The following is a 27,689-nucleotide window of genomic DNA, read 5'->3' on the forward strand; positions in this document are numbered from 1 at the left end:
TTGTTTGTTGGAAACCCTTAATTCGAGTCGAACAAACAGTCCATGTATGAACTCCTAGAGATTTCTGAGTGGCCTTGTTGTGCGAATGAGGTGGGAGGATTTCAGATCATGAAAATAATCAGTTTGATCATTTCAGCTCAGAAAAAAACATGGCTGGTATGATTTTGTCTTAAACCACTCACTTCTCTCATTGAAAGCACTGCCCTCAAGCTGTCAAGAGAAGTGTACCTCTTCAACTACAGATTAAAAAGACTGCCAGCCAGGATACAGTTACAAATGCTGGACAATTTTTAAGCAAGTTAACATAATGCTAAAAGCCTCTAGCGAACATCAACCGTGTTTTCCTTGAAGTTTTCGTGGAGAACTACTTCATAGAAACTTTCCATTGAGGTTTCAATTGTTTAATGGCTGAAACACAGGACTCAATGACACTAAGATGTCCTTAGCTGCAACATTTCAGCATTTGTTTTGTATTGCTTTATGATTATAGACCATGTTTATCTTCATGGTCTTGTTTTGTTCGATTTGTTCTCATCCTTATTGTGGTGAGTCATGGTGCAATCCTAGGGCAAGTTTGGAGGCCATCAAGACTGAAAGGGTCTTAGCAGAGATTACAAGCATATGTTTTTCTAGAAGACCAACTTTGTCTCTTTTTCCCATTTGAATGTAGTTGCATTTAGTCAAGAAGCCATAAATGAAAAGACAAACTAGTCAGGCTGAGAGAAAGACTAACTGATGACAAACAAGTCCATGTTTGTGCAAGCAAAAGTCCGCTCAAATGCTTTTGAGCCTGATAGCTTACTGGAACTTGTTAGTACATCTTCAAGGAAAAACTCTGAGATCATGGGATTGTCTCTGTTTGGGTAAACAGACTTGGGAGACACAGAGATGGGCACAAAGCTTCACTTATCTTTGTTATCGTCCCAAACTCAAGAAAAATGCCCAGTGGTGTGGTGATAAAATGGTTTAAAAAAATGCTCAAACACACAGATGCTCACACACATGAATCCAGTTTAAGGCCTCATCAGGCCCAGCACACACTCAAACTGGTCTTTCTGCTTGTGGACCAAATAAGGAGAAAAATAAGGTTGATTACCACAAAACTTGGAAGGTATTTTGTCAGTGTAGTATTTTTTTTTTTTTACCCTTGTTTTTCCACAATCTTCGGGATAAATGTACTAAAAAGTTGAGTCAATTTTGTGCCTGTGGCATTTGACTCTTTCTTGTTATATTTCAATGAACATTTATTGAATTTTTTTAAAGGAATATTCAGATTTCAACACAAGTTAAACTCAATCGCCAGCGTTTGGTTACCACAAAAATATATTTTGATTTGTCCCTCCTTTTATTAAAAAAAGAAAAGAAAATTTAAAGAATAAAATCAGGGTTACACTGACACTTAAAAATGGAAGTGAATAGGTTCAATCCAGTTCAAACAGACAACAAAAAAGACAGAAACTTAAAGCTTATAATATTACATAAGCACTTACACATCTGGGGTGCTCATAATGTCGCAAGACAATCACTTGCCGATCTCGTTAACTGATCAAACGGTAAAGGAAGTAGAAAGAGAAACTCGTAAAACTTGGATAATTCGTAAATATAACTTTTTATTTCCTCATTTCAGCTCCCACACGGGTGGATTTCCAAACATTAGGATGGCAGGAGAAGACTCATTAATATTTATGAGGAAAGCTCTACCTGACTGGTTACGGTTACGATTAGGGTTAGGGCTATAGTTCCTCCGTCCAATCAGGTAGCAATTTCCTGATAAATATTACTGACTCATCTAATCAGGTATTGCTTTCCTCATGAATACAAATGACTCTTCCCCTGCCATCCTAAGTATCAAAATCGCAGCCTCTGTGCACTGTCTGACAGATGGCTTTTTGTGTTCGTGACAATTGTGTGTTGTGAGTGTGTGTGCGCACCTGTGGGATGGTCAAGTACAAATGCCTGTCTTAGCGAGGTATTGATAGAAACATATTTAGTGATGACTGAAGTCGGGTCAAAAAAAGCCGATTTGTATAACAATTTTGGAGGTGCATTAGGACTTGCCGTGTAAATGCAGCCTGATAGATATTCAAAATCCATTGCTCTTTTAGTAGCTTTAAAATAAAAATATGAATGTTTTACAATCATTCAGTGAAGACCTGTAATCCATGAGAATGTAAGAATGTTTACTTGAATACTTGATATTGCATTTAGAAATTTTAAGCATGCACTGTTTTCTTAATTAGTTTTTTTGGTCTTGTTTTATTACAGACTGTCTCCTTGCCTTGAATAATACCAGAGAACTTGAAACAATGTTTACCCAATTAACAAATAAGTCAGTATTAGTTCTTGCATAGCGAATCCGCTAATTTCCCTGGTATTGGTTCCAACAACTGAAATGTTGTTATCGTGACAACACTGCCTGCATTGTTTATTTGTACATGGTAGATCTAACTGTAATATCATTATGAAAAAGTAGTTCTCATGCCATAAAAGTGTGAGCACCCCTGACTTACATTAATTCTTCTGTTAAAGCTTGTGTATTATTTGAGCTGAAAAGTTGTTTAAATTGTTGCTTTTGCAGTTGTTTTGGGGTTTTAGGGTTTACAGTGTTACATTATCTTGGCAACAAAGTTGTAAAATTGGATATAGCATTACAAAGAGAAGGTTATTATGCAATTTTATCACATTAAAACCATATTTATAAGCATATAGTTTATGTGTTGCACCTATACTTTTTAAACAGTGAGTACTGAAATGTTTACGGAGTGACCTATTCACTTCCATTTTAAGTGCCTCAGTATGACCCCGATTTTTGCTTCTTTTTTTTTTTATAAATAAATAAAATGAAGGACAAGTTAAAATAATGTTTTGTGGTAATCAACATTATGTCACAAACGCTGTTAATTGAGTTTAACTTGTACAGTGAAATCTGAATATTCCTTTAAAAAATTCTATAATACACTGCAGGAAAAGCTAAACACAGACAGCAGGTAGAGAGAAAGAGAGAAATACAGACAAAGTCAAAATAAAGCACACAGCACTTAAGCACACATAAACAGACAGAATTGAATTAAATGCAATGACAAAGGGCCCAAACTGTTGTTGCCATGGGAGACCATCTGAATGGTCTAAAAATGTGACAACTGTTAGAACAGAGCTTTAAAAGACCCTACTTGTTGGCTCAGCATTAGTACACTGGGTACTGTGGCAAAGATCTAGTCTCGCGATTGACAAGGACAGTGAGCCATCTTCCAGGCTCCAAGTGTGATTTAGCATTCTGACTCCCGCTGTGAGAAAACTATGCTGAGAAAGAGCAAGCTAATCCGAAGCACAAACTATTATGACAGTCATTCTGCCCCTGGTCGCTAAATACTCAAAAACTTCTAAGATGTCTACACTGCTGAGCAGAGTCACCACACACACACTCATGAAAGTGTGTTTTAAAGATGAAAGTGACTGCGCTGTAATAGGAGTACAACTGTTTTTTGTTGTTGTTATGGAGAAAAACAATGACTGTTTTCTGTGAAGTGTGTCATTTATGTACCTCTAGGAGCACCAAACAAAATAATAAATACATTTTAAAAAAATATATTCTGTCTCGAACACTCCTTCCGCCTTCCATTGGTAGGAACAAACAGGAAGTCCTGCCCCAAACTTACAGCGATGGTTGTGCCAATGTTGCTTTATCGGTTTAAATTTGTCTTTGCGCATTAGACTATTAACATACTTTAAAAACACTTCTGCTTTAATGTTTTATTAATGTTTACAGTGAAAATAAAACATTTGCAAGCCATTATCCTACCATTATGTGACACATTTCTGACTGGAACAGCATATACGATAAAAACAAAATAAAAAAATGTCTTTGACTGGATTGTGAAATGTTGGTGCTCCACTGTTTGCCATTGTGGAGTGCTACTCCCCTTTTAAAACAACACTGGTGCCTGTTTATACTAACTAACTGTCTAACTAACTTGTGTCATTTTGATGAAAGAAAACTAAAACAAACTTTTTATTTTCCTTGGAACAACATGCAATGATGAATCATGCAAAATAAGACCAGGGGTGTTTATGAAAGGGATAGTTCGCCCAAAAATGAAAATTCTCTCTTCATTTACTCACCCTCATGCCATCCCAGATGTGTATGTTTCTTTTGCTGAACACAATTCTTTTGAAGAACATCTCAGCTCTGCAGGTCCATTCAATGCAAGTGAATGGTGGCCAGAACTGGTGGCCAGGACTCCAGTGGTTAAATCCATGTCTTCTGAAGCAATATGATAGGTGTGGGTGAGAAAAAGATCAAAACTTAAATCCTTATTTAATATAAATTCTCCACCCTGCCCAGTAGTTGGCGATATGCACAAATAATGCGAATCGCTAAAAACAAAAGAAGTAGATTGTGAAAGTGAAAGTGGAGATTAATGGTAAAAAAGGAGTTATATATTGATCTGTTTCTCACCCACAACTATCATGTCAGTTCTGAAGACATGGATTTAAGCAATGGGGTCCTATGGATTACCTACATGCTGCCTTTATGTGCTTTTTGGACCTTCAAAGTTCAGACAACCATTCCCTTGCATTGTATGGACCTACAGAGCTGAAATATTCTTCTAAAAATCTCTGTTTGTGTTCTGCGGACAATAGAAAGTCATATACATCTGGGATGGCATTGGAGTAAATTATAAAAAATATTTTTTTTATATATATATAATTTTTTTTTATTTTTATGAATTTCTTTTTTTGGGGGGGGGGGTGAACTATCTCTTTAAGATGGTGAATAGAGTCAATTTTTATTTCATGTTGACTAAAAACTGACAAATGTGAAGAATCAACCGTGCATGTACACACAAACACAACAAATTCCATTTATTGTCATGTCCCCTCCACCTTCACATCTTGTTGACTGGCAGGAGGACTATTATTTACACATGAAGGCCACATCTTTTCACTGGCATGTGAAAGTTAATTAGGTTGGAGAGATTGACAGTTCTCGATAAAGCGAATACTACTCAACTTAATTACTTTCTGACAGCTGCGCCGAGTTTGCAGAAAGGAGAAATTGAATTTATGGATGAAGACCCCTGTGTTTGCCTGCTTGCACCTCTATAGTAGAGTATAGTGTCACCCAATAGTAGACCAACCGTTGACACTAATCGATCACCGCAGGAGGGGCATCAACAAACTGTCATACACAGAGATTTTGTAAGCAGCTATTTTGTAAATTGTCTCGACTGTGATGATACTGTATGAAAATTGGGTTACTAGTTAGGGAAGACTATGTCAACACTATTGATAGGTCTATATTGTGGGTTTGAACGAGCCCTATAGCATTAACCTACATTCATGCAGAGATCAATACTAATTAAACAGAGCAGAGGGGTTGACTAATAAGACAGTAGTCTCAATCACTAGTTTTTGTAATCCCTTTTTGTGTAAACAAATTACATCCACAAACGCTGGTATTGGCGCCATTGAGATTACAACTGCTGTCAGTCACATCATTCATTTGTTGGAGTTTTATGTTTAAAGGAGAAGAGTATCATTTTTTCTGTTAAAATACTTTCTCATATTCCAGTTTAATATGAAGAGACAATTATAAGAAATCCCTTTGTAGGTGGACTTCCGGAAGAGTTTAAACACTTTTGTTCTGTGACGCTTTCAAATCAGAGAGGTATTACATGTCAACTTCTAGAGGTATTACATGTCAACTTCTGGCTGAACCAATAGAGTGAGTTTTGGGAAGGGCTAACTTTTTATCCAAACTGAAATCTGGAAGATAGAATGAGTGCTTCGAAAACCTGTCAGAAAACAAGGTGTTGTTTGTCATAATTGTTGGTACGCTTGGTACTGCTAGTGGTGTAGGACCTTTACAAAAAAAGTGTAGTGGTACGATGGTAGAGTAACAGTATCAGCTGGTAATACTACAGTACTTTGATGTATACCAAGGTAGCATATGATTGCCATGGTAGATTTATGATTACATATTCACAAACAATGGAATTTAAAGAGTACTCCAAGGTACTACAAATAATGCCATAGTATTATCATCATGGTGTCCAAAGGTTCATGCTGAAAATAAAACCTTTTTATTTTAGTTTTTTAAAGTATGAGCCAATCAAAATAAATGCATTTGTGTGTCTGCCTGTGCAGTTTTTAATCCAAGTGTTGTGTTCAATTTGTGCTAGCACATTTTGTGATCCCGGTCAAAAATGACCAGCCCACTAAGATTGTTTATAAATCTCTCAAATTGCATACATAATCACAGTATATTGCATTAGATATTTTTATCAACTTCTTTTTTGTAATTAGGACTCCAATTTTTGAATTTAAATATATACAGTATATTATTAATATATATATATATTAAATTAACAGAAAAATAGGAACAGTTTCATTCTCAAATTTATCACAATAATTATATTCAGAGTAGGTAAAACCATAAAAACATGTGATAGCCATGTGTTATATATTGTTGATTTGTTTCACTCAGAAGCCAATCTGCAGTGAGTATTAGTATATGAAATTCCCAATGACACACATAAATATAATAAACAGTGACATTTGAAGAGGCCATCATAAGAGTTGCCATTTGTCGCATTTTTCCTTATTACTTCCTGAAACATACATATAATATAGACAATGACATATTGTAACTTACAGCAGACTATCCCGATTCAAATGAGCCCAAACACAACATAATATGTTAAGTAGATCATGAAATATTCCTCAAAAAGTGTACATGGAAAACCGATGCACATAAGGGTGCTCACCACATATCGTGTGTGTGTGTGTGTGTGTGTGTGTGTGTGTGTGTGTGTGTGTGTGTGTGTGTATGTGTGAGCGTGTATTTATCACTTCATGGGGACCAAATGTCCCCATAAGGATAGTAAAACCCGAAATTTTAGACCTTGTGGGGACATTTTGTCGGTCCCCATGAGGAAAACAGCTTATAAATCATACTAATTTATGTTTTTTGAAAATTTAAAATGCAGAAAGTTTTCTTTGAGGTTTAGGTTTAGGGGTAGGGTTAGATTTAGGGGATAGAATATAAAGTCTGTACAGTGTAAAAACCATTATGTCTATGGAAAGTCCCCATAAAACATGGAAACACAACATGTGTGTGTGTGTGTGTGTATGTGTGTGTGTGTGTGTGTGTGTGTGTGTGTGTGTGTGAGTGTTTGAGTGTGTGTTTGCGTGCGTGTTGTGTGTGTGCACATGTCAGAGGACTTTCTGTACAAACACACATCCACATATTTGCTCATCTAAAGGATTGGTATGCTCCTGAACACTTAATATTTCTGTATTTTGTACTCTAATCCATTCATTTACAGTGGCCTGTCCTTTTTGACCGGGAACACAACAAGTGTAACAAAGTGAAATAAAAAAATAAATAAAAATAAAAGTAAAGAAAATGGTAAAAATAAATAAATAAATAAATAAATAATTTCAGATACCACGTGTGAACAAAGACAAGGAATTTTATTCCAACCGGATTAGTAAAAAAATCATACGAATAAAAAAGTCCTCCTTGCACTAGAAGTATATATTTTACCTTTGCTCCACGTCTAGTTGTTTTTTCAGCTTCTCGTGTAAGCATGCCGTGTTTTAAACATGCTGTCTCCTATATAAAGTAACTTTAACTTTTAAAAACATGCCTGTTGTTTTATCTGTTGCACTGCATCCAGCCTTTTTAAGGGCAAGTACGTGTTCATTATAAACAGCCACACATCATACTTTCTTTTGTAATTGAAACATTAATTCAGATGTAAGTATACTGTATATGAATGTAAAATATCCTGTTGTGTGCACCCCTGCTGGAAAAAGGTGACTTATTCATATTGTTGCTTACCTGGTACTCGTTTGGCCAGAATGTGCTGACTGCCAGTTCCACCTGGTGCCACTGTCGTCCACGTGAGCCTGAGTTGTTCCACACGGGAATGCCAAGCGGCCCACCGTTGACCCGCACATAAACCCGCAGTGCCCCTGGGCTGTGGCCGTCTCTGCTGTACAGAAAGTAGCTGAATTGTACGCAGTGCGTGTCATTTTCACTTAGTGTCTGCAGCAGAAGCTGAGCCCTCTGCCCTGCTGCATGCTGGGAGGAGTTGACCAACATATAGGAGCCTTGAGGAGGAAAACAGAGAGGAGAAGAATCAGTCAAAGGTCACTGCCATCACATACTGTACAAACATACGTAAATATCAACCACTACGGTTCATTTTAATATTTATATAATAGCAATATTTAATGACCAAACCCCAAAAACCATTAGCATTGCATCAATAGCTGGGTTTCCATCCATGTATTTTTAATGCACTTTTTGGGATATTGTGTAAAAACAGTCGAACGGAAACACCAAAATGCTAAATAAATCTCCAAAAAGCACATAAAAAGCGAGTCACTCGCTTGAGATGGAAATATTTTTTATTCGAACAGAAGAAATGCGCATAAACTATGATTGAAACACATTTGACATGCTGCACATCAAAAAACTCATGTGACTGAATAATTTGTTCATTACTGGACTGACCAGCAGACCAATCATCGCACCTGAAATGTTGCTCTGGTCATCCTGAAATAACGGTCCTGAAAATAAAAAGCCTGCAAATAGTTTGCAGAACAAATAAGCCAAATACAAACTTGAACTGTGCCGCAGAGCAGGTTTATTGACACTTATATCTTACAACATATCTTATAGATCCACACGGTAAAGTCATAAGAATGGAGGAATGCACACACATAGTGCTTCCAGAACTGTGTGATGCGCTGTTGCTTCCAGACATCCAGAGTGTTTTGTCTACTTGTTCTAAACTGCAAGTATTTTGATACTAAAAAAGTCACAGTGGCTACAATCAATCCGGAAGTGACGGTTTTGTTCTTTTGAACACATGGGATGGAAACGTGGTTTTATTCACAGATTGTTTTTGCAAAAATATATATATACATATTTTTTTTGGCATAAATTAAATTTGCAACTTGGATAGAAACATAGCTTCTGACACCAGATACATCGGTGCTCACATTTCACATAATCGAACACTACGTTGCGAAGGTTGACTATGTGGAAATACGAATCAGTTCTTGTTGCATGGAAGAAAAAAATTCAAACAGGTTTGGAATGACTTGGGGATAAATGTTAAATTTTGTGTGAACTATCCCTTTATCATGCAGTCAAGTTTTGCTGCTTTTAGCAATTATATATACTGTAAGCTGGTGATATAATTTACATTTACATTTATGCATTTGGCAGACGCTTTTATCCAAAGTGACTTACAGTGCACTTATTACAGCGACAATCCCCCCAGAACAACCTGGAGTTAAGTGCCTTGCTCAAGGACACAATGGCGGTGGCCGTGGGGATCGAACCAGCAATCTTCTGATTACCAGTTTAACAGTTATGTGGTTTAGACCACTACACCACCACCACTCAACCTAATTTAAAGCAAAGAACTGTAGGAAATAATACAAAGCATATTCACAGAAAAAACAGGTAGTTCAAAACATTTGTGGAGCGCTTTAATGTACATTAAAATGTGTATTTTTAAAAGAAACACACATACACTAAGCTCTGAGATGATAATAATAGAGTCTGAGGGGGGAAACATCCAGTGCAACCAGCCTCCTTAGAAAGTTCTGTGTAGTTTCCCATTCCTACTTTTCAAAAGCCCTTGTTTGCCTATTTGTCTCTTTCCGCAGAGTATCTCTCCCTTCAGTGAGTTTACAAAGGATGACAATTTTGGCATTACTCTCTCAATGCTGAGAGAAACAGCCTACGAACAGCACGGAATACCAAAATGTTTTTCATGCTCCTTTTCGCCCCAAGGCTCTCTACAGAGTGTGACAATTGCAGAATTTCTCTGTACTAAGAGAGAAGTGTATGAGATATTGGTAAAGCAACAGGCAGACTCAAATAGAGGCATATTCTGCTGCCTCAAAAAGATTTTGGACACCAAAGGCACCCTTAAATTATATGTCTGTGTTTCACAAATATCTGGTATTTTCAAAAGAAAGATAGCACACAAGCACACTTATAAAGCTAAACTTTCACAAAAAGATGTTAGGTTTAGATATACAGATAAAAATGAAGACAAAACATATTTGGATATTTTCTGGTTGTCAAACGTTAATGTGATGAGCTACATCAGTGTGAACCTGAAGGGAACTAACTTCATGCATGCACTAAAAATCAAGGATACCAGTTTGTTAAAAGTAATTGCAAAAATGGTTAGTTCTGAGAAAAGGTTAAGCATCATTTGTTTGCAGATTAAACTTGGTTAATAATGTAGTTTCTAATGCAATTAACATTTATTTTTAACTGTTTCTTAAGTGGCCAAAACTGTCCAAATACTTTTTTGGGGCCATTGCACATACAAACACACAAGAGAACAGCCAGCTTGATTGGAATTAATCAACATGGCATGCCGATGATGCACAGAGGACAGTGGGACATTAGGGTTAGGGGCTCCAACTGCAAGGTGAAGCACTGGGTTACATACATGCAATGCATATATACATACATACGAGGAGGTCCTTCATAACCGTGGTCCTTCTGCCCTTTACTCTTCAGGACATCACAACCCAAAACACCCTTAAAGCTCACTTCAACATAACGTGTCAATGGACTTTTATTTCAACATTTAGATTTAAGGTTAGCAATTATATGAATGTGAAAGTTTTTTCACCATTTGAATCACCTGTTGCCCTTACGCTGCTTATGACGTGCTCTTCAAATGTCTCTAGAGTGCAATATGAGGACGCCTTGAGAAATCTAATTAACCAAAATGCCTTAAGAAAGCAGGGCTTTTCACGCACGCATACTCACACTCACTCATGCTTCACACACACACACACACACACACACACACACACACACAATTCCAATTCCTTGTAAACCACCCAAGACCCGCACACACACACACACACACATACATACAAATGAATCAAGGGTGGTCCACTATAGGGCCCTTTATAGAGGATAAGGCTCCATAGAGCCATCAGCTATCATACACATATTTACATCTGTCTTCAAAAAACTTTCCCTCACAAAAATGTATCATAGAATTACCATAATAATTTTTAACACTGTACCATGGTAATATGAAGTTGTTTGGACTTTTACTATGGTAATATTATGTTTTTTGAACACGAACTCTGGTAATACTGTGGTGTTCTTTGAAGTACCTTGGAATACTACGTAAATAACATGCTGAATATGGTAATCAAATCTGTCCCAACAAAGGTCAGAATAATAACATGTTTTGTAGCCATGCTGACTAATGACAATGTTTAAGAAATGCACAATTTGTGGAATAGTTATTATAAATGTCCAAGTTGGCAGCAATACTAAAATAAGAAAAAATAATATATGAATCATAAACAGTCAAAAAATTCTCTTAATAACTGGGCAAGAATGAAGACATTCAAAAATCTTTTCATTTATTATCAATAGGCTCGAAACATGTTGATTAATAAAGCCAATTTTAGATGGGAAAAAATTGTTTCTAGTCCTGTCACAAACCTTGCTTATCTGAACTGTAATTTCAGAGCCATAAAGGTTGTTTCACTTTGCTTCATTTTTGTTGAAGCAAAAGTGTGTTGTGTGTTTTAGCGAAAGATGCTGGTATCCATCTATATCGCTGTTCACTGTATTTCTCCACTACGATCTATTGTCGGTAAAATAATCACATATGCAGCTCTACTATGCATAGCCTCATATCGCGGGCCAGGGGAGAGAGGCAACGTGTGCGGAGTGCGAAGAGGTATTAATGAAGCGTGTTCGGTGCTAGAGAAAAATATTAAAGTATCTAGCACTGAAAGATCAGTGCTATCTATTGCCCGGAATGCGTGCGGTGTACACAGCTTCACTGTTTTGTCACGCTGCTAAACTAACGAGTAGAAATGGTGAGATGGGGCACCCAATGTCATGATGTCTCACGGTCCAGATGGAACTTATCTGGGGTCCAGACTTGGACTGCGGTCTGCTAATTTGTGACCGCTGCACTATGGTATATAATAATGTACCAATGTACAATCATCACTTCATTTTACTGCCACAGTACTTTCTTTAAGGGTCCACCAGAAATCTTTAAGCATCAGACTCTTAAGCTCAAAGAATGACATGTTTGATCAGGAATTTTGATGACATTTCTGTACAGATATATTTCATAGGCTGTTTCAGTGCATGACAAAGGATAGAGTAAAAAGGTTAAGAGCTTTACAACTCTTCATCACAATGACGACTTTTGCCCACTGATTTTTATGAGTCATACATGGCTAAATCTAAACTTGACAGTAAGGTCTATTTTTGCTGTAATATAATTCATATAATTCATAGCTGTTAACCTTGGGCTTAGGAAAATGGGTTTTTACTTTTAATGAAGGTTTTTCTGTCCTTCTCTGTGATAATTCAAGCTGTCAGACTGCATAAAGACTCCTTTGATACCAAGGCAACAAGGAATTTCTCATCTTGTCTTGTCTTGTCTTTTATTATATTATATTATATTACAGTGCATCTGGAAAGTATTCACAGCACTTCAGTTTTTCCAAATTTTTTTATGTTATAGCCTTATTCCAAAATGGATTAAATTCATTATTTTCCTCAAAACTCTACAAACAATACCCCATAATGACAACGTGAAAGAAGTTTGTTTGAAATCTAAATAAAAATAAAAAACTAAATAAATCACATGTACATAAGTATTCACATCCTTTGCCATGACACTCAAAATTGAGCTCAGGTGCATCCTGTTTCCACTGATCATCCTTGAGATGTTTCTACAACTTGATTGGAGTCCACCTGTGGTAAATTCAATTGATTGGACATGATTTGGAAATGCAAACACCTGTCTACATACGATCCCACTGTTAACAGTGCATGTCAGAGCACAAACCAAGCCATGAAGTCCGAGGCTTAAATCTGGGGATGGGTACAGAAACATGTCTGCAGCATTGAATGTCCCAATGAGCACAGTGGCATCCAACTTCCATAAATGGAAGAAGTTTGGAACCACCAGGACTCTTCCTTGAGCTTCCTTTCCCAGCCAAAATGAGAAGGGCCTTAGTCAGGGAGGGGACCAAGAACCCGATGGTCACTCTGAAAGAGCTCCAGCGTTTCTCTGTGGAGAGAAGAGAACATTCCAGAAGAACAACCATCTCTGCAGCACTCCACCAATCAGGCCTGTATGGTAGAGTGGCCAGACGGAAGCCACTCCTTAGTAAAAGGCACATTACAGCCCGTCTGGAATTTGCCAAAAGACACCTAAAGAACTCTCAGACCATGAGAAGCAAAATTCTCTGGTCTGATGAACTCTTTGGCCTGAATGGCAAACGTCATGTCTGGAGGAAACCAGGCACCGCTCATCACCTGGCCAATGCCATCCCTACAGTGAAGCATGGTGGTGGCAGCATCATGCTGTGGGGATGTTTTTCAGCGGCAGGAACTGGGAGACTAGTCCGGATCAAGGGAAAAATGAATGCAGCAATGTTCAGAGACATCCTTGATGAAAACCTGCTTCAGAGCACCTGGGGGTGAATGTTCATCTTCCAATAGGACAATGACCCTAAGCACACAGCCAAGGTGACAAAGGAGTGGCTACAGGACAACTCTGTGAATGTCCTTAAGTGGCCCAGCCAGAGCCCAGACTTGAACCCGATTGAACATCTCTGGAGAGATCTGAACATGGCTGTGCACCGACGCTCCCCATCCAACCTGATGGAGCTTGAGAGTTCCTACAAAGAAGAATGGGAGAAACTGCCCAAAAATACACAAAAAGACTTGAGGATATAAATGTGCCAAAGGTGCTTCAACAAAGTATTGAGCAAAGGCTGTGATTACTTATGTACATGTGGTTTTTTCTGTTTTTTATTTTTAATACATTTGCAAAGATTTCAAACAAACTTCTTTCACGTTGACATTATGGGGGTATTGTTTGTAGAATTTTGAGGAAAATAATGAATTTAATCAATTTTGGAATAAGGATGTAACATAACAAAATGTGGAAAAAGTGAATCGCTGTGAATAATTTTTTTAAAATAAATCAACACAGACCCTGGAACAGATAAATTGTGGTTTTCTAAACTGGAAACTAGAAATGTAGGGGTTAGTCTATAATTCTTGTATTATTTGTATTTTTCTTGCAGCTTTTATGACCTAATTTTTAGTGTGAGACTACATGGAGTATTTGTAAACCAAGTAGGAAGGAAGGAAGGAAGGAAGGAAGAAAAGGCTATTTCTACAAATAATATAATAGAGCTTTGGAGTGGTATTAAACATGCATCTCATCTCACAGAAGGGCTGTGGAGGGTAGCATGTAATCATGTAGTTCATAAGGTGCAGCTGATTATCTCAAGGCCATGTTGGTATAGCTGTTAACTTTATGAAATAACAAATTAATCTCTCAATCCTGAGGTCGCTAAATTGCGATAAATTAATCAACTGGATGATGGCATAGATGGAGAAACAGATATTAGGAATCCACCATATATTGGTTTCCATAATTACACTGAAAAAACAAATGCTGTAAGAAAATAACAAATTAACTAAATTCAGTCAGGTTTATACTTATAACAAGAAAAAATATGCTAATGAATCAAGACAAGGTTTTGGTTGTAGTTTTTTTTTTGTAATTGTTGGTATTCTTAGGTCAGTATTAGAAGCAGATGTAATACATTACAATAATGTAAATGGTTCATGTTAATTTCTACATAAATAAAAACATTTTCGACATTAAATGTTGTATAAGTCAACATTAGTTAATGCAAAATGAACTTACATTGAACAAACACTGAACAATATTATATGTATAAATTATCATTAACCATGAATAATAAAAGCTGTATAATATTTAATTGTTGATTCATGCTACCCAGTGCATTAACTAAAGTTAACATAAAACCTTAGAATAAAGTGCCTGATTCAACTTGATGCATGTGATCTCACTAAGTATGAACAGCATTTTATGTTAATCAACAGGTAAAATGGCATTTATTTTTAATATTTAACATCATACCGGCAATATCATAAAAATCAGCGATTACATAAAAATTATTAGCAGCCAACACTTCTATATCAGTGCATCTCTTAGAGATGTCTATTCAGCAGCTGAATGGATTTACAGACATATGGATGGACAGATTTAGACAGACAGAAACACAGACAGATCTATTTAAAAACCTCTTTATGCAACCAGCACCTCAAGAAAAGCTTCCAGTAAATTCCAGCATTTGAGAGCACACTCCAGAACTCTTTCAAGGAGACACTGATTGAATTCACAGTGCAGAGTCTGTGGTTTATCATATTGTATTGAATCTGAACCCAAACAGAGCTGACCGCATATCTAAGTCAGAGGCCCTCGAAACTGAGTACGATGGCACCCCCTGTCTCTCTCTAACACATGTGGGAGAGGGGCAGAGCACACCAGATATTGGCACTGACATTTTGAATCTCAAAATTGTTCTCTCCAGCCTCAGATCAGAATCCAATCTCCCAGAGCCAGCCTGAAACCTCTAAAAGCCAGGGCAGCCAGTACAACTTCTACCAGAGGACTAAAATGTTGATTATAAAAATTTTGATTATATAATATTTAATTCCTCTTAAATCATGAGCACAGAACAGGTTGTAATGTACATAAAAGCACAAAATGTGTTTACAGAAATGCACTTACAATGGAAGTCTATTAGGCAAGTTCACCAGAGGTGTAAACCAGAAATGTGAAGCTTGTAATATTGTTATAGCGCTTACATTAGTTATTCTGTAAAAATAATTATATTATTTGTGTATCTGTAAAGTTAAAAATCTTATTGGTGTCTGCTCAGACTGGACAGTTATCTGTTTTTAGAGGGGCTTTGAGCACTTTTCAGCTGGTCAAGCTTAGAGCTAGTTGGCCTCCCAGCTAAATCATATAAGACCAGTTAAGACCACCAAACGAGTTTAGATTCACTTAGGATTTTCTCAGCAGTGTATGTATATTATTTTCCTTCAAGCTTTTTTTCAAAATAGATTGCCTGACATGCATTAGCACCAGAATGACAAGAAGCAAGATGTCAGAAATAATTAACAATGCACAAAGCAACTATATAAACCAAACCAAGGCTGCAAAACTGGTAAGGTTCTAAATACATAACCGTTTTTCATCCTTGTGTACTTTTAGGGAATAATGTTAGAGGTTCAATCTGTCAAGAGCCGCTTAATAAGGCCAGACATCCCTCTTGCCTTTTGATATTTATACAGTGAGCCATCTCTGGTTAACCTTTGACTATTCACCTGAGCGTACAGCCACCGCGACTCACCAGTGCAGACATACTGTTCGCATAACCAGAAATATCAAACATAAGGTGACCTTTGGTGAATTATGCCTCCAAGGCTGGTGAAATCTGATAAAGTCTCATCCATTCACTGCTAACCCTCCCAAGGGCGCAGGAACATACATAACGAGATTTGGAGTGATTGAGCCCATCGTCATTCAAACGGTGCGTGCCGCAGGAAAACAGCCACTCGCCAGCTCACCAAGATGCTATCTCGAAGAGAAAAGGAGAGACGAGGTGGAGAGAGATGGGGGAGAGAGAGAGAGAGAGAGAGAGAGAGAGAGAGAGAGAGAGAGAGAGAGAGAGAGAGAGAGAGAGAGAGAGAGAGAGAGCTTGACCAAGGATAGAGCTTATGTGGACAAGGGGCTGAAAGACACATTTACAAAAAGTTACTATGGACTTGAAAGTAGAGGTCTGAAATAGTGAGAGGAATGAGATGTGGTGAAATTTTTTTTTTTTAAATAGGAAAGAATTACTGCTAAAGGGTCAGTGCTCTATATATATATATAAAAATTAAATAGATGAATAAAAAACTAAAATCTGTCAATGTGTTACTCCCAAACAAAGAATTCAACCTTCAAATGGGTCCTAACTATGTGTGGCAGGGCGTAGGGTGGTGCCGGGTCGTGATCATGCACACCCGGTCCCTTATCAGGCTAATCAAGCCTCCGAGAGGGATAAAGGATGACTGCGGAGGATTGTGCGGGAGAGAGATAGTTTACGGACATGTCCGTCATGTGTGTGTTTATGTTTGTGCTTTTTGTTTTGAGTTTAATTAAACATTTTTGATATTGACAAGCCGGTTCTCGCCTCCTCCTTGCACATCTGAATCCCCTTACATTGGTGCCGAGACCCGGGAAGGAGGAGGGATGCCCGTCGCAGAGTCCTCGACACTGCCGTACATCCGGGGAGCGCTGCTGCCATCTACCAGGTGACGGAGTAGACCGACCGCCCGGATGTGGGGAACGACCGACGTCTGCGGGGTGAGTGGGGACTGGATTCCCCGACCGCCTGGAGCGATGGAGCCGCTGCCAAGGGCGGAGGATTGCCCTGCCACACTATTCTATACAAGTAAGGGATAATGTAGAGATAATGTACAGGTACTCTGCTTCGTGTCAGGGTTTATTGTGCAATAAAAAACAGCTGATTGTATATTATTCAACTTATTACATGGCTACTAAACAAACACATAAATAAATGGACATTAAATATAGATTTGCATTAAAATTATGCAATAATGTGAGAAGTAATAAATAGCTGAACAGCTGAAATCCACTTCTGGTTTGCCTTCTCAGTTCTGTTGGTGTTTAGTTTGTAAATAATTACCTTCATGACTCCTCATTATGCATCAAATTACAAAACTACAAACCAAATATATAAATAATTGCACATGAAGCATTGATGTATGTTGAAATTATTTTAAGATCTCACTTTATTATACAGTGATCCGAGAAGCAGGAATGATTACTCGCAATAATCTTTCCTGCCAATGGAATCTGCGTTTGTTCCTCCGAGATATCAGACCGCTAGATGGCGATATTGACCAATCAGAATCAAGTATTCCAGAGAGCTGTGTACTAATAACCAATCATTTATATTGTATCATATTAGACTGGTGTTAAGTCTGACGGCCCTGAAGTACGAATCACAGAACTGTTCTCAGTTCATTTCGAATTAGACTCTGAAAAATTACTCACGATTCAATGAGGGTCAGTTGTGAACTCAGTGACGGCTCTGAATGATTCACTGATTAGGTGAGTATGATTCAAACTTACTCTGCTTACTCTGCTATTTTGCAAATCTTTGACTGATTTATTTGAGTCATTTGTTCCCAAATAGAGAATACCGGAGCATTGGAGTATACTGATATACTCTAAAGATTTCAAATGCCAATCCACAAATGGAAAGTTTTCCCTGCTGTCTAGAATAGTTTTTAAATTGCTGTCACACATTTTTTGTCATATTTATGACCATTTTAGTCACAGTCTGGATCCCTGAAAAAGGAGTGAAAATGGTAAGATGATAAGAGGCAGAGAAGAGATGCCAAGCCAGACTGCAGCAGGGACTGACTAAAGGTAAAGGTGACTCCCATTTTTGTTTTCTTGTTTCTCAGAACTTTTTTGCAGCATTATTTTTCCCTTCATTTGACCCCATCAACAGGGCTTTGTTCGCCTCTGACATCAAGAGGCTTCAAAGGCGTGTTTGAGAATAAAAAGATAGGTGAGAGGGGTGCTGTGCTGAATATAGTTGAATCAATAGGTCCTCTTCCCACTTCCCACAATTTTAGAATCCGTCTTGCTCACTCTACCTCTCTTCCTAAAAGTGTTTAAGGCCCCTCCTATCCTTACAGCCTTGATGTAGATTTCTTTCCATCTCTTTCAAACTTTCACAAAAAGGACAGCTAAGATTTAAGGCATTCTCTCTTGGCTTTCTTTTTCACACACATATAAAAGCAGGAATGTTTTTGAACAAGGGCAGTGGTCACAAAGGACAGGTTATGCTGCCTGTTTTCATGACTCATGTCTCAATTTACCTCATATGACCTACAGTATGATACCAAGAGGCAAGGTGTGCAAACAATAAGACAGATTATTGAAAACATATTCTGTGACATACTTGTGCATCAGATTGCAACCCTAAAAGTCATAGATATGACTTATTTTGCTTTTTATACAACCCTGAAAAGGTTGGGACAGAATGGAAAATGCTAAGCACCCTGTGCTATATTTAAAGTACTAAATTAAAGAACACATTCTTTGATGTTTTACCTTGGAATAAACCAAAACATAAACATAAAAAATAATTAAAAAAAATACAATAAAACTCACAAGGTAAAACATCAAATAATGTGTTTTTGCAGTGCTTTAAATATAGCACAGGGTGGATAGAATTTAGAAATCACTCCTTTTTATTTTTATTAGGAGTTCCCATACTGTCAATTTTTTTGGATTTGGGAACGTACAAGACTGGCTGGAAAAAAGTGTCAGTCTATTAATGGAAAATCACTAGACAGAATGACCAAAGTAGGTACTAAATGTAAACCAAAGTCATTCTGGCCTTAGTCCAAAAAAGCCTGCGTGGGAAATTTCCAAGGCCACGTGTCCAATGAAACTTTATGGATCCTGGACTTCCTGACTGGGAGACCTCAGTCAGTCCGGATCGGGAACAGCATCTCCACCACCACCACACTGAGCACTGGGGCCCCCCAGGGCTGTGTGCTCAGTCCACTGCTGTTCACTCTGCTGACTCACGACTGTGCAGCAATGCACAGCTCGAACCACATCGTCAAGTTCGCCGATGACACGACCGTGGTGGGTCTCATCAGCAAGAACGACGAGTCAGCATACAGAGAGGAGGTGCAGCGGCTGACGAACTGGTGTAGAGCCAACAACCTGTCCCTGAATGTCGACAAAACAAAAGAGATGGTTGTTGACTTTAGGAGAGCACAAGGTGAACACACTCCGCTGAACATCGACGGCTCCTCTGTGGAGATCGTCAAGAGCACCAAATTCCTTGGTGTTCACCTGGCGGAGAACCTCACCTGGTCCCTCAACACCAGCTCTATCACCAAGAAAGCCTAGCAGCATCTCTACTTTCTTCGAAGGCTGAGGAAAGCACATCTCCCACCCCCCATCCTCACTACATTCTATAGAGGGACTATTGAGAGCATCCTGAGCAGCTGCATCACTGCCTGGTTTGGGACTTGCACCGTTTCGGACCGCAAAGCCCTGCAGAGGATAGTGAGGACAGCTGAGAAGATCATTGGGGTCTCTCTTCCCTCCATCAAAGACATTTACAAAAAACACTGTATCCGCAAAGCAACCAGCATTGTGGACGACCCCACACACCCCTCACACAAACTCTTTACCCTCCTGCCGTCTGGCAAGAGGTACCGAAGCATTCGGGCCCTCACGGCCAGACTGTGTAACAGCTTCTTCCCCCAAGCCATCAGACTCCTCAATACTCAGAGACTGGTTTGACACACACGTGTCCTGAGTTGCACTTTAATTACTGTCACTTTATAACTGGCTGCTACCTCAATAACTGCTCTGTGCATAGAACACTATCTTATAGTATGTTATGTTTACGTTTTTAGAAACTGTCATCTTTTTGCACTACTGTGTCCTGTTCATTGTCAGTAATTTGTTGTATTGTCCCGTACTTTGCACATGTTTGCACGTGCACTTTATATAGGTATATATAGGTATTTTATATAGGTATTTTATTTTGTTGTGTTGTCTCATGTGGTCCTGTGTTGGTCCTTTGTTGTTTTTATGTAGCACCATGGTCCTGGAGGAACGTTGTCTCATTTTGCTGTGTACTGTACTAACTGTATATGGTTGAAACGACAATAAAAACCACTTGACTTGACTTGACTTATGGTATTTGTCTGTCACTTGGTAATATAGCATATATTGATCAATATTTATACCAATGTTTGTTCCATGTGTTAGTCTGTCAAATCACACTCCAGCTGTTGCTTATGCATTTAAAAAACATAAAAAACATATACACTCGCTTGAGGCAGATTTTATTTTATATGAAGAAATGCGTATAAACTATGGTGGAAACACATTTACAGAATAAACTCCTATTGAATGTATAGGGAATACAAGATGCGCACCAAAAAGTTAATGTGACTGAATAATTTGGCCATAACTGGACTGACAAGCGGACCAATTATCACATCTGAAATGTTGTGCTGGTCACCTTTAAACAACAGTGTCTTGAAAATCCCAAGCCTGCAAAGTATTTGCAGAGAAAATAAGTTGAATGCAAACTTGTACTATCTTATAGATCCGCAAGGTAAAGTCATAAGAATGGAGGAAAGAGTGGGGCCAGAAGGGTCGCACAGGGTGGCAGCTGCCACCCTAAAAATGAGCTTTGCCACCCCAACTCTGAGTATTTTTAGATGTCACACCCTCTCCTCATCAGTTCCTGTCCTCTCTCTACTGTACATATAAAAAGGCAGAACAAATGACAAATTGAGATAAACATTTTAATTATTACGGCTCTTTATAAAATGTAAAAGCACTAAAATCTCATCTTTCATCCTCCATATTCAATTCATCACATTATAGGACTTCTGTTCCTGAAGAAACTTGTGACAATAACATCTCGTATCGTTTCCATGCAACTGAAGTTCTTCTGTGTCTTTCCCCCTAAAGACACAATTACTGTGGAAGATGTGTGCTGGAATAAATACACACAAATTAATATTTAATCACAAATTCATTATTAATTAATATTTCAAATCCTGTTGTGTAATCACTCCTTTAACATTTCAAACCAGTTTTCAAATAAGGCAAACAAAACATGAAAAAACAACACAAAATGACCAGTGATGACAATTACTGTCTCTGTAATATTGTATACTATAAATATTGAAGTATAACACAGAGTATTCAAACAACAACCACAGCAGATGTTTCTACGCCATTATTTCCCCTGAAGAGTTACATTTTAATTAGAATAAATATGATTCGCATTACAATGTGTACATGATGCACATGCCATACTTATCAATGGCTCAGCTAACTCAACTGTGAACAGGGGTTTAAAAAAACAGCACCCAGACAAAACACAATTTATATACAGTAAAACATTTGTAAACCAGTTTGACATCTTGTAAATCAAAATCCATTAGTGATCACAATGCAAGTAACCTAACAAATTGTCCCATCATAAATTTCATTAAATTATGCTTTTCTGTCATCAAATAAAAAAAGTCTCATCAGCTCAATGGGAAAACGTTTAATTAGCATTCATTAATAGGCTATGTTTTTTGTATTGAAATGCAATTACATCAGGTCCTCTTAATGTGGTACTCTGAGCATGACAAAATGAGGAAGTAATTTCTTGGAATGACCCCAAAGACAGAATTTAAAATTCATCAATCACTGCAAATAAAAGCGTCTTATGATGTATTTCATGCACAATTTGAATTACAAATAAACAACATAAACTCTTATTAAAAAGTATTAACCTTATCAAAAGATATCCATTTTGAAAGCAGTGTCTCGAGTGTGCAGACACAAACACAGTACGTGCAGTAATAAAGGTAGGCATAAGAGCAGATGTGCTGCTTTAACAGTGTAAAACTTTCTCAATTTTCTATCTTTACGGTGCAAATCAGCGTAGCATACCATTTTTTCTACTGCTAGGTGTGAAATCACCTTAACTTTAGGTCCTAAAGTGTGACTTACTCTCTACTCAGATTTCCCCATCACTCTCTGTCTCTTGCTCTTTCCCCCATTCTTAAAGGGATATTTCACCCAAAAATGTAAATTCTCTCATCATTTAGCATGCAAAAGTGCTACACTAGCACATTTGGTGCACACCTGGGGTCAAATGTCCTCAAAGTTCTGTTCGTTTGGATAATGTGAACGCTGTTTTCCGAACTCTGTCGCGCACCCGCAAATCGCACCTGGGTTTGCTTGAAAAGGTGGTCTGGGTACGGTTCATGTGAACTCCAGTACGGTTTGCTGCTGATATGAACACAATCGTACCAAATCGCGGAAGTGAACCACATGCAATGACGTATAATTTGCGTCTTTGCAGGCTCCCGATCGCAATTATTATGATATAATGCATTTCTCCTCCCTCCCTCTTTTGGCCCATACAATGTAAGTAAATGGGTACCAAATTTTTTAAGCTCCAAAAATCACATAAGTCAACATTAAGACTCCAGTTGTTAGATCAATATCTTCAGAAGTGACATGATAGGTGTGGGTGAGAAACAGATCAGTTTCACATTTTTTTTCTTGTGTTTTTGGTGATTCACCTTCTTCATGCATATCGCCCCCAATTGGGCGGGGAGAAGAATTTCAAGAAAAAAAGGACTTAAATGTTTATCCGTTTCTTACCCGCACTTATCTCGTTGAGCACTCAGCACCAGGACAACCAGGCACAAGAACAGTTTTTATCCTCAGGCCATTTTCCACATGAACAATGAAACTGCCTTCAGGACTCCCATAGTGCAATAATGTATAAATATTAGGGCTGTCGATTTAACGCGTTAATTCAGTTCGATTAATTTTGCAAAAAAATAATGCGTAAATTTTTTTTACACAATTTATCGCATGCCGACAGACCATAATAAGGAAGACTCCTGAGAAATGCAAGCTTGTAGTACCACCTGTTTACTCCAGAGGGCAGTAAGTGAAATTTCAGCTGTATGAGCAATGCCCAGTTTATACAGTGAAGAAAACACTTCAGTGGGCAGAACAACACAAAAACATGCTTTACGTTCTTGCATTCAAAACACTCAAAGGAGCACAAATGCGATCTAAGGGATCTTAGGTTGAGTATTAAACTATATTTAACTTGACACAGTGACCTAAACATTTTATGTTTATGACGCAACACACCCGAGACGTCTAACGTAGGTGTAAATTGACGGGCCCTTAAACAAGCCCTCATAATAAATCTCCAACTGACTGACAAATTCACTTGTGTAATGGATTGCTGTGAACTGTATGCCAATGATTGGCTTATGATCAATAATATGGTAATAAACAATACATTGTATTCTAAAGCTGCTTTTTGTGTGGCCTTATCAATGATTAACTCTTCTGCTACAGGACTGTAAAGCATTTTAAATATCTGAATATTTATATATATATATATATATATAAATATTCACATCTGTCACATCTAGATCTTGAAAAGATAGATGAATGAAAAGTGTTTGCCTGTTTTCCTTTATTAATCTGTCAGCAGAGACATATTAAACATACATTTCCAGTGTGAGAACTTAGTAATGAAAAAGAAGACTTGATTTGAAAAGCACCACCTCAAAGGGATCCAACTGATATCAGTATTCCCAATTCACTCCCTCAGATCCACTTGACACAAACAAAACCTCTTTAACCAAATAACATGCAGCTTCACAGGTGGAGCCACTGGCAGAGCTCCAGCTCTTTAAATTGGGAATGAGAGGGCCGGGCTGCAATTACCCAAGTCTCTCTGGGGACAAGAAAACACATACAGAGTTTTAGGTGAGCCGGAGAAATAGCGAGAGAGAGAGAGAGAGAGAGAGAGAGAGAGAGAGAGAGAGAGAGAGAGAGAGAGAGAGAAAGATAGAAAGAGTGTGCATGTTTACATTATCTTGTGCCTTGGGAAAGGGACTTAAAGGCAGAATGATAAAGAAAAAGAAGCAGTGAGGGAAGACAAAACAAAATAACATCCTTGATAAGGAGTAAATAACAGCTGAAGCGCGGATGGGCAGAGTGTAGCCAGTGCCCTCTGGAGCTGGGGGAAGATAAGCCCATATCAGGAGCTGCTGCTGGTCTGGTGTTGCTAAAGGCGATTGGGGTAAACATGCCTCTCCGAAAGAGTCTGTACACAGTGACCTTTCAAAAAAAAGTCCTCCAATCCACATGCGATCAGCTCCGTGCATATTACAAGAAGACGGGGATGGCTGAGAGACGGTATGGCGCCCATTCCACGCCCTGTCTGAGGCGATATAGTGTTTTTGTACATCTCCAGCCCCTGTATTCAATTACCAAAAGACCTTTTATCAGATCTCATCTGATGGATGGAGCTGAAGGTGAAAGTAACATAATACAAAAAGAGCATCAGAATAGTCTTCTTATAAAGGAACAATTCAGCCAAAAAATAAAATTCTGTCATCATTTACTCATCCTCAAGTCCATCCAAACCAAAATGGCTTACTTTCTTACATTTCTTTCGTTCATTCTTTCAGAAGTAAAATCAACAGATGTGTGAGATACAGGCATGAATTTGAGTTACATTGAATCATTCATGAGAGAAGAAGCAATATCTGATTCGTGAATTAATTGTTCAGATTGGTTTTGTGAACTAGATCAACCAAATTTACTGAAAAGATCTGACCAAAAAAAAAGAAAAAAAAAAGCTAGTTCTCTTATGAACTCTCATGAACACACCACTGAGAACTAGGAAGTTTTTCAGTGAATTACAACATTTTAGGTCTGTTTGTCATGCAAACCTATCGTATGACTTCAGAAGATTTGGAATATGTCCTAAGAGTCCATGAGTCCTATAGACTACTTTTATTATAATTTTACGGTGCTTCTGTGTCCTTTTGAAGCTTTAAAGCACCATTTCATTTAATGGAAAAGAGCAACCAGTAGGTATGAACCCAATACCACTTTTTCTATTTCAACCCGATTCCAGACCTGAAATCTCAGTATCGGCCAATACCGTTCCCGATCCAATACCAGTATTGTTCATAATCAGTTTAGAATACTTCACTCTGATACTACACACTTTGATACTAATTGGGGGTACTCTTTTATATGTAAAGAAACACAAACCTTTAACTACAGATTATTTCAAAATAAATGTATAGCCTCTAAAAAAAAAAAGCTTTATTGGTAACTAATCTACTGGATAATATAGCAGCAAAATGAAAAGTAATTCTAGTGAAAGTCTTCAGTAGAAAATATGTCAGTTTTATTTGCACATTTTTTTCAACTTGTATCTGGACTTCAGACCTCTTCTTTTTCACTTTAGTTGTAAAATATTTGTTCAGTCCATATTTAATTCACAGTTATTTTTTTGGAACCCAGTTAACTTAAATCTTGTTGTAATTTGTAAACTAATAATAATGATAATAACAATAATACATTATAAATTTTATTATTGACTTTCAGAATTTCATAATATATTAGAAGTATATTGTTTTTCAGTCGTGCACCGTACAACTTTAAAATCCCCTGGCTTTTATTTTGACAGCCAGAACACAGTCCTGTAAGTAGTTTAATTTACTTCTTATTCAAAATCTGATGAAATGCTTATCCGGTGCTGTTTTCGTTGCATGTTATAAGCGAACGAAACTATTGAGCTTCTGCATCTGAGATGTTGCTCATGTGTGGCGCTCACATATTTTGCGCCACTCTGAGAGCTTGAGCACATCAACAGTGTGAGCGTGCTATGTATGTGTCAACAGAGCCGAGCCATTCACTTGTGTGCTGCACATGCATATTACAATCCCAATTCTGAAAAAGTTGGGGCAGTATGGAAAATGCTAATAAAAACAGAAAGGAGTGATTTGTAAATTATGTTCAGCCTTTGCTATATTTTTTTTTTTTTTTTTGCTTTTTAGTTATTTCAAATCAGATAATTGCAACACAATCCAAAACAGCTGAGACAGAGGCTATTTAAGACTAATAACAATTTGATGAGTTTAAATAACAAGGCGATGTGAAACAGGAGATGTTAAACTGGTGAGGCAATCATGTCATAGTATATAAGGAGCCTAGTCCTTCAAGAGTAAGGGTCGTTCGAGAATTGTCAATTTGCCAACAGATGCTTCAGCAAATAATCCAGCACTTTGAGAACAATGTTCCCCAAAGACAAATTGGAAGGATTTGTGGCATTTCACCCTCTACAGTGCACAATATAGTTATAGATTCCAGGAATCTGGTCAAAACCACTTCTGAATGAGCATGATCACTGATCCCTCAGACATCACTGTCTTAAAAACATCTGTAATGGATATCAAAAAACATAGGCAAGGGATTATTTTAGTAAACCTTTGTTAGTCAACACCACTCGCTGCTGCATCCACAGAAGAAAGTTAAACTTTACTATTCAAAGCAGAAGCCATACTTCAACACTGTCCAGAAGCGATGCCAAATTCTCTGGCCTCGGCCTCATCTCAGATGGAAAGAAGTACAGTGGAACCATGCTTTTGGTCCGAACAGTCCACATTTCAAATAGTTTTTGAAAAACACAGCTGTTGTGTTTTCCATGCCAAGCAGTTATCCAAGCTTTTATCGGCATCAGGTCCAAAAGCCAGTGTCTGTATGGGTCAGGGGTGTGTATGTGCCCATGCCACGGGTCACTCGCACATCTGTGAGGGCACCATTAATACAAATAGATATGTACAAATTTTGCAGCAACATACACTTCCATCCAGAACCGTCTTTTCCAGGGATATCCCTGCATTTTCCAGCAGCTTCAAACCACATACTGCTTGGATTACAAGTGCATGGCTGTGTAAGCCGAAAGCGTGGGTGCTAGACTGACCAGCCTTCAGTACTGACCTGTCTCCAATCAAGAATGTATGGCACATTATGAAGCATACCATACGGCAATGAAGACACTGTAAAATTGTGCAGCTGAAGAACTGCATAATGGATAAATGGAGGAAAATTCCACGTTCTAAACTTGAGTGCCCAAATGCTTCATAAGTGTTTAAAGCGCAGAGGAGGGTGGGGCCGGGCCAAAATGATGCACACCCGGATCCCGATCATCTGTGAGGCAAGGAGGGACTAGACTCCCCGACTGCCTGGAGTGTTGGAGCCGCTGCCAGGGGTGGAGTAGTGCCCTGCCGGCTGACAGAAAATGTGGCGGTTTCGAGGGAAGATCGCCGTCCATGAGGGGAGGAGTGAGTCGACCCCTGA

At 38.1% G+C, this 27,689-nt stretch overlaps 1 protein-coding gene across 7 annotated transcripts in view; it reads right to left on the reverse strand.

The window, feature by feature from the left end:
• ptprub (protein tyrosine phosphatase receptor type Ub) overlaps positions 1 to 27,689 on the reverse strand; it is a 309,428-nt gene that overhangs the window by 152,173 nt on the left and 129,566 nt on the right. For all 7 annotated transcript variants that reach the window (XM_052147302.1, XM_052147305.1, XM_052147303.1 and 4 more), the window contains exon 3: positions 7,847 to 8,118. In XM_052147302.1, coding sequence (XP_052003262.1) covers positions 7,847 to 8,118 — 272 coding nt within the window. The remainder of the gene's footprint in view (positions 1 to 7,846; positions 8,119 to 27,689) is intronic.

This window comes from Xyrauchen texanus, chromosome 17 (genome assembly GCF_025860055.1).
Source record: "Xyrauchen texanus isolate HMW12.3.18 chromosome 17, RBS_HiC_50CHRs, whole genome shotgun sequence".
In the NCBI taxonomy this organism is placed as follows: Eukaryota; Metazoa; Chordata; class Actinopteri; order Cypriniformes; family Catostomidae; genus Xyrauchen; species Xyrauchen texanus.